Source organism: Copidosoma floridanum, unplaced genomic scaffold (assembly GCF_036245765.1).
Source record: "Copidosoma floridanum isolate Cflo_tuat_1 unplaced genomic scaffold, Cflo_Japanese_pri ptg000029l, whole genome shotgun sequence".
Classification (NCBI taxonomy): domain Eukaryota; kingdom Metazoa; phylum Arthropoda; class Insecta; order Hymenoptera; family Encyrtidae; genus Copidosoma; species Copidosoma floridanum.
In genome coordinates, this window is record NW_028321906.1 from 3,482,157 (window position 1) to 3,497,240 (window position 15,084).

General features: G+C 36.9%; 2 protein-coding genes across 7 annotated transcripts in view; both read left to right on the plus strand.

Moving 5' to 3' along the window:
- ckn (CRK like proto-oncogene, adaptor protein) overlaps positions 1-15,084 on the plus strand; it is a 205,130-nt gene that overhangs the window by 55,693 nt on the left and 134,353 nt on the right. The window lies entirely within an intron of this gene.
- Positions 739-8,862, plus strand: LOC149373684 (uncharacterized). Of its 6 annotated transcripts, none has more exons than XM_089595938.1 (7): positions 739-852; positions 965-1,153; positions 3,696-5,008; positions 5,540-6,759; positions 6,932-8,042; positions 8,312-8,510; positions 8,592-8,862. In XM_089595938.1, the coding sequence occupies exons 3-6, from the start codon at positions 3,739-3,741 to the stop codon at positions 8,464-8,466; spliced, it is 3,756 nt and encodes a 1,251-aa protein (XP_089452064.1). In that variant the 5' UTR covers positions 739-852; positions 965-1,153; positions 3,696-3,738; the 3' UTR covers positions 8,467-8,510; positions 8,592-8,862. The 6 variants fall into 6 exon arrangements, with proteins under 6 accessions (XP_089452064.1, XP_089452062.1, XP_089452065.1 ...); XM_089595936.1 differs by having other exon boundaries at positions 739-829; XM_089595939.1 differs by having other exon boundaries at positions 739-829; positions 1,016-1,153.

Consider the following 15,084-nt stretch of genomic DNA (forward strand, 5'->3'; position numbering starts at 1 on the left):
TGATATTCTTTTACCAATGATTGACGGTGTATCTATCTAATCTTAAATGTCTCACAAACTCTTTGTCAGTATAATTCATCACAATATGCTTTAATGCACGCTTTTTCTATTTAATGGGACAGTCATCAGATTCAAACAGTTCAGTGGAAAATTCTTCAGATGAATCATCGGAACTACACAATGAACGGCACCCTGTTGATTCTGACGACGAAGACAGTGATGACGACGTCGAAAATGACAAAGACGGATTCGGCAATGTGCACCACGAATCTCTTTCTTCTCTTTCTCGTTCATTGTAGCTGTCATCGATTTCATTTTGCTAGATCGTATTTGAGAAACGATTAATTTTAACAACTTTTTTGAAAACAATTTCAGTTACAGTTTTTATTCACACAATAATAAATCAACATAATCTCAATACACGTAGGCCACGAGAAATATTTATAAATAATAGTTTCGTTGATATAGCTACTGAAAATCAGTTACAAATGTTTATGTTTACCACTAAGATTGTGTTACTAATTACTTATTTACGAACTCACCTATAGAGAACACAAACTTTTTAATACTTACAGCATCGACTGTTTATATCCATACACAATAGGAGTTGCTCGGGTTAGCTCGAGTTAGCTCGGAGCAAGTACGCATGCTCGGTTATGAAAAAATCTGGAGCGCCCCGGGTAGCATAAACGAACAAAACTTATGAGTAATAGAAAATATTTGTGTCTCAATAGTTGGTTGAGTCGACGTATGCAGTGCAGTGCGCGCGCTACAGTTGACATGCGTAGCTAAAGCAGACAACACATGGAGACAATCTGGAAAGAGTGCGGTAAATTATTTACATTTATTATTGTGTGTATCTCGGTTCGTACATATTTGAAATTACCAGTTGTCGGTCAGTGAATACTACAATAAACAATGAAGTTACGGTTGGGGGTAGCATTAATTGGTTTTTCTGCTCTAGGTTTCTCCATCTCTCTAAGCATGTTCTAACAGTATATCTGTCAACTAACAGGTATCCAGCAGATGCCCAGGCTCGGTTTCAGCAGCTTCGGTAAATAGCTACACACACTCGCCAGATCCAGCCATTTTTCACGTACCTCAGCCTATCTTACATTTTTTTTGTGGGATAATTTGCAGCGGCCACAAAAAAGTGAGTCATCCTGACGATTGCATCATAAGTCTTTAATGATAAGCTATAAGTACTTACTTAAGCGTGCCTTTCTTTTCTAAGTTTTAACACTCTGACGTCACCTTGTTTTCTTGCCAAGTACAATTGTATTAGATTGCGTTTCGCAATCACTTGTACGTAAATGTACGCTATCCACTATCTTCTGACTAGCATCGGCGCTACCATCGGCTACCATCGGCTACCATCGGCCAAAAATGTAACTGCAATGGCTGGGATAAGCAAAGCGCTTCTATTTCTGTACAAACAGTACATTACTATATACTCATCAAATTAATTTTTTGAAAAAATATTTGTCACGGAGATACAACAGATTTTTAGGACTATAAGTGGGTGTAATCAGGTACGATTTATTGCTCAACTTTTACAGGGACGAAAAAAAATTAGGCCTTGATTATTAATAGAAAATTTTATGAATACTATCTCTGGTACGATACTTATCACAAGTTGTACAGCCGATTCTCAGAAGAGGATTTTAATACTAAGCAGGTATAATTTGTCAAGTTTCTTGTTCGTGTATAAATTCTTTAATCAATATTCTTTATAATCAGTCAAGAATATGACATCGATCAGCATGTAAATAAAATACATCATTAATTAAGGTAGTCGTTGACCAAAACCCACCGATATTAATTGATTTCACAATGACAAGGATTCAATTCAACTATTTTTAATTAAAATGTGTTTCATAATAATGTATTACCTGTAAATACAACCTTACTCATAGCATGAAACTATGAAAAATTTAAAATAGCTTATATTTTTGGCCACTATATATTACATCAGTTTTTTTAAAAGTTTATTATACCTATGATTATTTTCTAATCAAATAAAATGTTTGTTTTTTACGCATTTTTACGCCACGTTAAGTAGTGAAACTTTGAAGTCTTGTGTATTTTCGTTTTGGCATTGCCGATTCTTTTGAAATTCTAACAGTAGATTAAAAATACTTTAAATTTTCGAAAAATTTCGTCGTCTCTTCATTTCATTTCATCACTACTATCTTTAAGTATTATAATCCTAATCGTATGCAGCATGCATGTCAAGTAGCTATCTTTGTTGCATAAAGAGAAATATACTAAATATTTTTATTTGAATGATACTTATTTGTTGTCTGTAATAATTATTCGAATAGTGGTTATTATCCATTTTATGATTAAATGTTTATACTTTTGCAGGTAAAAATTCCCTTTGACACATTATTTGAGATACAATAGAGCAACTTTAGTAAACATTTGCGTAAACAAATTTAATTTCCTGTATTTTATGCCAATTGGTATAAATAAAAGGTAGAAATTTTGCCCTGATCAGTTTTTCAAATACCACTAGGACCTTTTTTTCGTCACTGTAAAAGTTGAGCGATAAACCTTACCTGACCACAATTATTTAGGGTAGTAAAAATCTGTTATATCCCCGAGACAAAAATTTTTTTTTTAAATTAATTGGAACCGTCACGTACTGTTTGTATAGCAATTCACTTTGTTTATAATAGTAATTAAAATATAACAGTTACAGTTTAAACCGATCGTAGCATCACTGATGCTGGTCGGGACATAGCGGATATTCAAATTAAATATAGCAAGAGTGAGCCTTTTTCAATAAAATATCAGCAAAAACCTTTTTCAGATTTCCGAGCAAGAATTAGAACCTTTTTAAACTGAATGGTAAGAAAAGGCGTTTTCAAATAAAATTTTTTTCAAACGATTTTAAGTGGACAATACATGTATGTATAAGTGAAATTACAAAAAATATTTCGTTTCACCTTCGATTTTTAAACAAAATTCCTTTTTGGGCACACACTGATAGGGCTCATGTTGCTTGCAATGTCATGTACCATGATGGAAAAATAAAAAACACGGGTTCAGTGGAGGTGACACCCTTTTTCCGTAATTTACATTTTGAAATTATATCTATATAGATAATATGTATAGATATAATAATAACAAGTAAATAACGAATAAAAGGATGTCACGTATATTGAAATTCATGTTCATGATTTTTCTTTCATAATACATTATATTGCAAGTTAAATAAGCCAAGTTTCAATGGCAAAAAGTTCTATTTCAAAATTAGGGACAAAAGCGGGATATTTTTTTTTAGATTTACTCTTGTATATTAGTTCCATGTTATGAAAATAAGTTATTTCTAGATAACAATAATAAAAAAAAATCTTAGCAATCTTACAGAAAAAGGGTTGATTTTAAATAAGTCCCTGGATTTTTACAATAATATCATTAATATTTAATATTGTGGTTTTTTTAATGGGTAACGCTGTGAAATATACTTAGGTCATCAAGTTTTGCTAGCTGTATTTTTATATTTATAGAAATAACGATAAGTGTTGTTAGAAATGACGAAATAAATAAATACTATAACCTAATATTAAAAATGGTTACTCCGTGAATATTTATTATCTTGACATTGAATATACATATGCACACACTCTTGCTCTGAAATCTGAAAAGACTATTATATTCCACTAGTTCTGAAACCATATCTGTTAAAGGTACAACTGTAGAAGAGCGAACACGTAAAATTAGACTGAAGCAATGAGTGGTGGTGGCGGTTTTCGTGGTCAGGGCTATGAACAACACACAAATGCCAATTGGTATAGAAGGAACTACAACTCAAATGGTCAAATACCTTCTAACTGGAATCAGTACCAGAAAACAGACCCTATCAACTGGTCTGATCAACCATGGCAAGGCCAGCCCCAGAGTACTTACTACCAAAGGTCGTCTTGGACAAACTGGGATCGCAGCCAGTCTTACACTGATCGGACGGATTACTCTTTAGACTGGTATGAGTGGGACAACAGAAATAGAGAAGAAAATGCACAGCCCTACCAGAATTATGGATACCAGCAAAAAAGCTTCAACACGCGTTACCATAACTTTGAAAAATCAAATCCCTACATTAAAGCCCGTTCTAGCTCTTGTAGCACATCAAATACAACCAAGAAGAACCCTTCTGTGACTACGACGAAGCCTTCTAAGCCTCTATTAGGGTCAGAGGAAGACAAGTGGCAAAAAATAACCGAAACTGCTGTCAAGCTAAAAAAGACTGTGTCCAATATCACCAATGAGGAAAAAGTGAACTTTTGGGATGAATGTTTGAAAGATAATCCAATTGCTAACGATATTGCTCCCTCCCAAGATAGTCTTGAAAGCTCAAGTATTCCTGATGTGAGGCAAAACACCGAGGCAAAGCACATATCTGAGGGAGATTCTTGGAATATAAGGCATAGAGTTGAACCTGAGTCTAGTGGCAAGATTGACTTCAGTGAGTTCTCGTTTCCCAATGAGGAACAATTGGAAAAATATGTCGTTTTCGATAGAATCGGTAGTCCAAAAATCGATTACAGAGAGCTAAAAACTTTTCCAGGTAGTAACTATAATAATAATAAGTATAGTTTGGTTCATCATGACAAAGAGATTTGTAAAAGCACAGAGTCAATAGCACGTTATCAAAAGCAACAGCAACGGGAGTTGGTGTCACCACATCAGGAAACTATTAACTTTGAGGAAGTTACGCAGGTGTTTAATAAACAGCCCCGGAATTGTTTTCTAGAGAAGCAGAATAATTGTGTTTCCGCAAGTAACAAACATAAGATGAGTGAAAAAGATTCAAGATTTTTGGATTTGCCGGACAGGTCTGCAATGGGCACCAAGTTAATTACAGCTACTAAAACTACAACCAAGACGATTGCTACCTTGTCTCCTTCACTAAAAGCTGACCTCACCAGTTCTACTAGCTTCAATCAAAGTCTTGACTTTACACCAAAAAAATTTGCTAAGAGTGGTGCTTCTGAAGAAAACGGTAAAAATTATTACACAGCAAATCTAAGTAAAGCAGAGAAAAACTCTGGTACCATGAAATCATAAGTTTATGGATGATAATTTGCTTTATACTATTTGTAGATTTCATTCAATGAAAGAAAAATAATTTGTCTAATTAATGAGTATGAATTTTAAAAATGCTAAATAAAAGTATTTTCTGAATTTTTGATAAGTAGATGTTCTCAATATTTTTTTATACAGATTTGTTGCCTTAAACTATGAAACAATTCATTTGACTGATAAAATCAGTAAAATATTAAGATCGTGTAACCCGTAAAAGTACTTTATTATGTATATAGAATTAGTTGTCAAAACGTAATAAACACTTTCTTTTATAATAACAGATAAATTAATTTTTATCTATTGTTTATCAAGTATACTAAAAACGAAATAAAGATGTTGGTTTCAAAATCAACAACTTATAGATTTTTCTTTTATCAAATGAAAATTGGTTTCCAGTTTATGATCGCAATATCACAAGTAATGGTAAATTTTGTTTTTACATGGTCAGATTCGTGCTTCAAAAAACCATTGTCAGTCAAAGCAATGAAGATAAAAAGACGCCGGATGCCGCCACCACCTTTGCAGGAACCACAAAAGCCTTCAATGTTACCACCATCGGTCATTGTGCCACTGGTCAATTACCCGGCTGCCACTGGCATGGCGCCTTCGACACCAAAGTCAGAAGCTGTAATATCCCCAAGGTCTTCTGCAGGCTTAACAATTGACAGTGGTCGCACGAGTAGGACTTTTACACCTTCATTTGTAGCTCCGCTCAATTTTTACGAGGATAATTTTGAGGTGTTTCAAGGGGCTATGAAATTCGCTGAACAGCTGGTAGTATCGGAGGACGGTTCAGAAACATTTAAGACTTCAGTAACGTCCGTTACATCGGTGACGACCGTTCCTTTCTCCAGCGTGCCCAAGTTTGTTTCATCACCACAGTATTCGTCTCCGACCTCACAGTTGTCCTTAGCACCGGGGATAAAAATGCCAATTGCGACTGTACCAGGAGCTGTACTGGGTCAAGCAGCTCAGACAATTCCCAGAAAAACGGATGTAAATACTTTAAAGGGGTCACAAGTGCTGACAAAAGACACACAGGAACTGGATATCGCAGCGATGTCTCCACTGCTGCCACCCCTGACTTCATTTGGCTCAAGTAACGAACCTTTGATTGACGCAGCAACGAAACCTCTGGCTGCAGCTACTACGATTCCTGTTTTGAATGGAGCATGTCCAAGTATACCGGTGTCCACAGAAGAATCTGAGGTTGTAGTGATGACTTGCAAGGCCAAAGTAAGGAATCAGCCCAAGAATACTGAGATCACGTGGAAAAGTAAAGTGATAAACAAGTTTCTCAGCATGAGTGCCAATGAGATACGCAATATGATAGACTGCAGCAGCCGTAGAAAGCACGACTTTGTCATGGACCGTTTAGTCAAGGAGCAAAAAATCTCAAACAATCAAGAAATTCGTATGGGTGAAGATGAAAAGCTCAAGTATGACAACCAAGACGAATTTATCAAACAGGTTAATGCTATGTTGGATGTTAGTGCGACCTTCGATATAAATGACCTGCCCACGGAATTCGTACGGCAGTTGAATGATGTAATGTTGAATTTGAACTTCATACCTGCACCTGACCCATCCAATGCTGCTGCACAGCCAATTGAGCTTGCCGACATTAATCAGGAGGCACAAGAAATTTCATCGATTCTACAAGAAGAGGTAGTTTTTCTCACATTCATCATCAAACAAACATTACTGTACTGTTAAATATTTTGAAAATCTTTTTTTCTTGGTAATCATGGTCATAAATATTTATCAAAGTGAAATGCTTACCTTCAAAAGCCCTAAATGTTCTGCATGTGTAAGAGAATTAAAAAAAAATTTATTTTAGGATGACCCATCAATAAATCTTCCCCATGATCAATGTGAAGAGGAGCCTAAGCAAGTGGAACCAGTGCATCGTACGAAGAAACAAAAACTTCGAGTTGATATCGTTCGTCAGAGTGACGAGAAAACCAAAGAGTCGCAACATAAAGCAAAGCTGCAGCAGCAACAGCAACTAGTGAATGAATGGATTGCGAGTATCCACGATACCCCAACGGCCGAACAAGCTGTCGATGATCATATGACGTGTACATTGACAGCAGAATCCATTTCACACGAACTCCCAAGTCCAATGAAAAGTGCCAATAATAATGCTCCTTTTAACGGAACAGACGTGCACGACGTCTTATCAGCTGGTGCCGACGAGACTTTTCCGTTGCCAGCCTGTGTTGAGAATCACGAAAATCCCGAGAGTCATGAGACTCCGGTCATGCCTACGACTCTTTCGACCCTCTCCACCTGCATAGACTTTATCAGAAAGATGCAAGATATCGATCGCCAGTTGCTCGATCTCTGGGGAAAAAAATGTGAGATCTTCCAGAACCTGCTAAGTGCTCACAAAGACAGCTTCACCGAGGACGAAACAAAGCAGATGGAGGCCACAGTCATGAGTGGCATTAATATGAGCATCAATCCACTCTCGATGATGATGAATGTTATGCTGGGCAAACCAATGATATCCCAGCCCGTCAATTCTGAGGCTACTTCTGCGTCCATGGGCTTGGAAACCTTGTCCAGGATGATTTTGATGCCAAATATGTCGATGACACCGATCATTCCTACATCTCGTAAGGATGCGGGGTACCCAAATAGTGAAGCTGGTGGATCCAAGCTGAGCGTTGGTGAAAAGGATTCTGGAAAATTTGAAGTCCGACTTGGGAACAGAGACAAGGGCTTTGGTAAGGATGAATCACAGGATAGATCCAACAGCAGAAATTCTGTACTCTCGAGAGAGGAATATGAAAGTACATCGACTTTGAAGGACAGGAAAAGAACCATTCCCACGGAACCTTTCGATGAAAATGGGTCTGAAAGCTCGATGAAAGGGCATTCTTTTTTTCTAGATACTTCAGAATATCAAGTTTCTACAGAGCTTGGGAAAAGGCCTGGTGCTAAAGGTACTTAAATTTATGCTTCATAAACGGGTCATTATATCTTTATTACGATTCAAATTCAAAACTGAGCTTTGTACCAGTTAACACAACGCATTGTCCAAAAAAACTGTCTAAGCAAACAAAAAGAAAACAAATGAAGGTTATTGGGTTATTGCCATCTTCAAAAGTGACGTCTCCCTAGTTTTTTCTCAACACTTTGATAAAAATTTGATAAGCTTGTGTGTTAGTTACCTGATGATTCGACGTGACTAAAATAATTTTTCCCTTTTCAGTAGAAGCAGTGCGCCCCCAGAATAGAATAAGCAAACTTTTCAAAGTAACCGACTCTTCGGTATCTACCAACAGCAAGGAATTTGGAGACGAAAATAAAATCCCTAGGATCTCTGTCAGATCTATCAAAGATTTATCAGTTATCGAGGAAGTTTAAAAAAAAGTTAGTCGTCGAGTCACATTAAACCGAAGGACCAAATGGTAATAATACTAGAGATTTGTATTTTGTGCTTCCTTGAAAAAATTTGTAATTGAGTTAATGTTCACCAATGTTTCTCATAGAATATATCGGACACCCAAAACTAACGTCGACGAACAACCAAAGTGCAATTAGAAGAGGAATTAAGACACCAAAAACCGAAGAAGGGTTCAATAAGGCCGTGTAAGGCGACCAGACAGAGCCTAAATAATGGTTAATTATTTTAAAACGGTGAACGCATGAAAAAGAAGGACTGTTGCAATATAAACACAAGAAACTACGATGTATAGCATTTGAATTAAGCACTTCATATGTAATATGAAATATATGATGTTCAAAGAATTAATAAGCAACGAGAGTCACCAATATTAACGCATTTACTTATAGAAAAAAAAAAAGCTTGAGCTTTTAGTTCAAGATCCCACAGCGAAAGTCAGAAACGCTGCTGTTGATTCGATTGAGACCCCGCAAGCATAGACTCGACACTCGCACACATTCACGGCTGGCTCCCGTGGGCTATTCTCTCTCGGTCCGGCCGTTCGATGGAATCAACGAGATTTTCCGTTCAGGCTCCCGGGGCCCTCCCCCCTACACCGAGATGGCTACTGTGCTCTCTCGCTCCTTCCTCCTCCACCTCCATCCGTACATGTATACAACAGGTACAGCAGGCTGCGAAAGGGAGTCGCGCCCGAGGAAATCGCATTGTATTCATTTCCTTATTGGATTTTTTCGTTACGTTAGGCCAGACGCTTCCGATGCTGCTGCAGGTTTTGCCCCTGCCATCACTGCTGCTCAATGAAATTGGACGGCGGAAAATGAATGCCTCTTGCTCCACCCCATCTTTCCCCATTCGCTATACTGGTATCCACTATGGATAAATTGGAGGGGAGGGGGTACGAATAACATCATACGTGGAAGCCAATGCATCTACTTTGTGCATGTAGTTTATGAATATACAACGCGCGCGAGTAAGAGAAATCAATTAGGACACATGTATTTTTATAAAAATATGTCAAACGACATGCCATCGTTACAAATGTCCGCAAGCCATCATCACATAAGTGTTATCTTCAGTAGAATTGGCATATGGTATAAGAGGTGCGTATTATCTCTCCAAACGATTACACGTATATATACATATATTTCATGCAAATTGAGGCAATGCATTACGATAATTGCTCGCATTAACCAAGAATCGAGTGTCTCATTAGGCTGACCGTGAGAGAGGCAGCGTTTGCTTATCGGTTTGTCGAGATGAAAATGTATTTTTCACCGTGCACACACACGCACGTGCTGGTGTACAGGAGTGTTCATTAAAAGACGCTAGTGTGTGATGCACATACATATTTTTGGGTGCTCAATTAAAAAGTCATTATTTTACTTTGCTCGTAGTTTGCAGTTGTGAGATGATGCATCGTGCGTGCAACGGTAAAATACGAGTGAAAGTATATATAAAAAAAAAAAAAAAAAAAATGTATCGAACGCAGGAGCGATTCAAGGTCGCACGCTCGTCTCAATTATCTTTTCGCCTTCGATTCCCGCTGCAATCACCACCCGCGACTCTCTTTGTCCGTACCACCGTATAAAAATAGCATCGTCACTCTGCACCTTGTACTTATTTATTCGCCGAGTTGCAATTTCACGCTTACTAATCGCGAAAAAAGTTCCGCGTTCGCCGTATCCAACGACAAATGAAAAAAAAAAAAAAAAAAAATACCTGCATTCCTGCATCGTCGTCAAAAGGATCTCCTCTTGTCTGTCGACAAAAGTAATTATCCCAAAGTACGCGACTGGTTGAAAAATAAATTTCCTCTACTATAGTTAATCTTGAAACTTGCAAATGAATCCCACACTCACACTCACTATCTATTTATATAAACTGAAGAGTCAGAACGGTAGGGTGGGTGTGCGCGTATTAGGTGCACGAAGGGCTCTTTTGATCGCAAACACAACGCACATAAGCGCACACTTCAACTCGAAAGAGAGATCCTGTCCGCGTGTGTCGCGGTTGTACCACTGCCACTCGAGGTGGTGTTGGCCTTTTCTCTAAGGGCAAGGCTTGATAAATGAATGACCGTACAGAAGTGACTATACAGTGACCCTCTCCTCTTAGCTCTCCGTTCTGCAGATGCTCTTGGCCTTGGAGCAGCGGATGCGGGAGAAGCGGCGATGCAGATATTTCACGCAACATAGGCACTTTATACTGGTACGTGTGGAATGTTCAAAGGACTCCGTATCAGAAAGAATTTTTTTCCTGCTTGATGTTTGTAGTTTTTACTTTTGCATAGGAGTAGGTAATGATGCGTCTATTTGTTCTGTTATTTATAAAAATAAGAGCTCGACAGACTATACGCTGTTGTGTTTAATATACATAATACGTTTAATGCATCTACTGCGTTAAAAAAATACGTTTGAAGCGTGTATGCGTAGTTGAAGTTGCAATTTTTTTTTTTTTTTACGGATTTCTGTATACAGTGTATTATTAAAGAGATTTTTTTGGGTAATTGTTGCTTCATCAATTATTGGAGCATTCCCGTCGAACGAAACAATTGAAGGAAAATCAGGACATGGCACCGTAAAACATTTCCATCGTGGATTTGACACAGTTGATAGCGCGCCTTATCTGTCACAGGATATTTTACGCATACGCTTCCTGCGCACTTATTTTTTTTTCTGTTTTAAACCATAATTTTATTTGATAGAGGGGTATATAAAATGTAACTGACAATCCATTGATCTGGCGATTGTTTATTAAAGCATCATTAACACTTCTGTGACGAATTAATTTATAAATGCGTGTATAACATGCAATGGAATATCTACACATACCTGTAAATGACATTTTGCATGTACACATCTTTTTGCATGGCGTGTTCCCGTTGGTCATCATGTTTCATTTTATATATCTATATTTACCAATTGGACCAGAAAAAATGTACTCGCAATAATTACGTAATGCCCATTGATCACGTACCTACGTATGGACATGATTGAAGAAAATTTATCGGTCAGTTTTCAATCATTACGACTGCAAATCCTTTTATCTCGTTAAAATGATCATTTTTCAGTTTCTTATCGATTGCTTGTGATTATTTTTTTATGCTTAAACACTGTCGTGCCTTAAATACTTTGTAAATAGTCACTTGATTACATTCATTTATGTGTTGAAATATCGTTTTTTATTTGATTCCTCGACTTTTACAACATAAACACGACCTTTTTTTACGATAAAAACTTATATTGAAACGTACGTACATACATCTCTGGATATGATTAATTACTGCGTTACAGCGTAGATAAAAGAAAAAAAAATTTGCCGAAGGATGGTCTTTCCCAGAATTATTTATACGAATAAGGTAAAATAACAGCGATGAATATGTTTGAGTGTTTGTTTTTCCTCTCGTCTTTAAATACTACGGCAAAAACAATTTCTTGGTAGTTTGTTGAAAACAAAGTTAAAAAAAACTCATTCGTGATAATCAGAAATGGACATTACCACTTTCGTCTGAAAATACTATTTTTGCGCACTGAAAAACTTTTTGGAAAACTTTTTTAATACAATAACTTTAAACAAATTTTTGCCTTCGCCCTGAAATATGATGGAAAAAAAAGTTAATTAACTTCAGATTGAACAAAAAATATAATGCTTTGATCGAGTATCATATCATAAAAAAAGAAAGAAAGAAAGCCCTCTCCAAGCATTTGAGAATCCATAAAATAATGATTGTTCCCATCCCTCGTTATCCCTGATGTATGTACACCTAAAAAAGGCATCGATCTATATAATATACCTGTATCGTACCGATAAACAGTAATTACCACCGATGAAACGAGAGCAGCCGCGTGTTTGCGAGAGACAAACGGCGATCTGATAGTGATTAACTGCTCGACCAGTTCGCCGATGTACACGTACATATAGAACTAGGATACACTTCTTATCTTATAAATACACACCTTCCAGTGATGCCCTTCCGTGGAAAGCTACCGCTTACGCACAGGAAAAAAAAACGTGAGGTTTTCTTATCAAACCGACGCCTCTTGCTCTTTGGACGATAATAGGTATATTTGCGATGTATCGAGCCATGGTATAATATGTATATGCTACCTCGACACTCCTCTCCTGCTACCCCACCTCTAGGGACACATTGTATCCGTAGGTTGAAGGTTGTATTGAAAAACAATGTCCATATGTATATTGGTGATTTTTATCTTTAATTTAGCGCGCCCATTACACGCACATGTAACGTCATAAGAGATCGCATGAACTTGAATTGGCCATTTTTTGAGCCATTTTTCGTCAGACGGTCGGTATCTGGGTACGTACATGTGGTGCGGGGTCTGTGCAATATGTACACTTTGTATAGGTACTCAGTCCATTCCAAGAAAAGAGAATCTCGCGAGGATGATCGGGGCGTCTTCTTTACACGTACGTGCATTTGCACTCGCGCTCTTTATTCACGACGACGCGCGTTATCACAACGCGTCCCGAGTGCGTTGTTGGTTTGTTCTTTGAAAAACTCTCGTTTCCTCGCGGTATAGCCTTGAGGGGCGTTTGGCGATTGAATTTGTTTCTGTTTCCCATTGGCAAAGTCATGCGCATAACTAATAATAGCATCCTAGTTGTATAGTTTAAATACTTTTTGGTCATGCAAAAAACTTTGCATTTATTTAGAGTGACGGCTGAGACACCTTTTTTTTTCAATGCTTTATTGATTTATTGAAAATTTTGTTCCTTAACTTACAATAACCCAGTGTTCTTCATACCGTTTTACAATATAACAGTAGGCATTTTTGTCTCGTACAAGTGTGTTTCCGAGTTGCCTTCGTTTATCCATTGCCATAGGGAGTTTTGATTTCTTTGACTGGTAAATGAAGTTACTAAACTTTCGAGCCGCTGGAAAGTTTGGTTTTTAGAAAAAAAATAAAACCAATAATAGTTGGTAATTGAAGCTATATTCGTTTCTTAAATCAAGATACAAAATAATCATGAACATTGTTGTACACAACAAAATTACTGACCGATCCTTTCTCATTGTTTGTTTCAGGTAAGCTGACGATTGTTTTTACAACTAATACCTAGGTGCTTACGTATATGTATATGCTCTACGCTGTTATAAGCTTTATACGCGGTGAGTACAATATATCATAGCTTTGAAAAAATAATATGTACCGTTAATAAGTACATGACCACTTGAACGCAACGACTCTATTTGTATGTGTATGCAATCTGTACATTGGTATAGGTATAGATGGAAAACTTTCTCGGTAGCTTTTTTTTTCATACTCGCACTCTACGCTAATACGAAGAAGCTCACGCTACGACGACGAGGCTATCGGAGCTATAAATTATGAGCTATTAGCTATTGGACGTCAATGGGACTCGTTCGCACGCCAATGCGAACGCAGTTTGTGTTACGTGTATTGTGCATATGAATGTGTGGATGTCTCTGTGAGAAAAAAAAAGTATTTTTGTGCACTGATCTTCTTTTGTTTATACTACTGTGCAATGTACCATGCTTTAATAAAGCTTTTTTAAATAAATATTGTGTATATTCACTTAATAAAAGAATAAACAGGAGTAGTGATTATTCATTCGACATCGATTGCGTGTATACAATATTTTCACACGGTACTCGTAGTGTCAAAAAATATAGTACGCTTGAATTACAATTAATTTCTAAGCGAGTATTTTTGTAGTACTTTACCGTCGATTTTCTCAAAAATTTCATTACATTGTAATTTCAACATAGTCACCACAATTATTCAATGTATCCTCTCGATAGCAGGAAACCAATCAAAATGAGTTCTGAAGGAATGCAATGATACTTTATTTTTGTTTATTTTAACTTTTTTTAGACATGTACAACAAAAGAGACTTTTTGTAAAAATCATCCTATCGATTTACTCCAAATTTTATAATCGACAATTTTCAATAAAAACCGATACTCCGTCGTAAATCATTGCATCAAAAAAATTTGCATTAGCGTCTATAAAGCAAAAAATTTAATATTTTTATTTCACGGGCCATAGAACAAACAACATTTCCCACCGAAAGAAGATTAAAAGTGACCGTTTGGATGGAATAAAAGTCATCAATTAATTCACGATACAGAGCCAGTCCCGTTTAATATTCCGTCCACACAGATGCGATATTCAATCAGCGAACGGAATGGATTTCCAATCCAGGAAACGAGTTTACTTTTTGTACTCGCCTCGCCAGCATTTAACTATTCATAGTATTTGGAGAAAAAAAAAAAAAAAAAAAAACTGTACGAGAACCGATAATACCCCACCCCTGGGCTAACCACATTGATCTTCCGTACTGATGAACGTGAAATAACGAGTAAACCCGAGAGATAAAGCTGTATACGATGACAGCCACGCCAGTCAGCATGTGCGCATGTAAATAAACTGTCCAATCTTACGGTAACAAAAAAAAAAAAAAAAAAAAAATCAAACCTTTTTTCTACAGTTTTTGTGCGTTTGTATATAATCGAGGGACACATGAAGCATCGAGCCATACGTTTTTGTCGACAACTGTCTCTGTTGTCACCAGAATATTTTATAGATTTTTCA

Coding starts and splice junctions, on each gene's coding strand:
- LOC149373684 (XM_089595938.1), top strand. CDS start 3,739: ATGAGTGGTGGTGGCGGTTTTCGTGGTCAGGGCTATGAACAACACACA. Junction 5,009..5,539: donor TGGTGCTTCTGAAGAAAACG/GTAAAAATTATT, acceptor TTACATGGTCAG/ATTCGTGCTTCAAAAAACCA. Junction 6,760..6,931: donor CATCGATTCTACAAGAAGAG/GTAGTTTTTCTC, acceptor AATTTATTTTAG/GATGACCCATCAATAAATCT.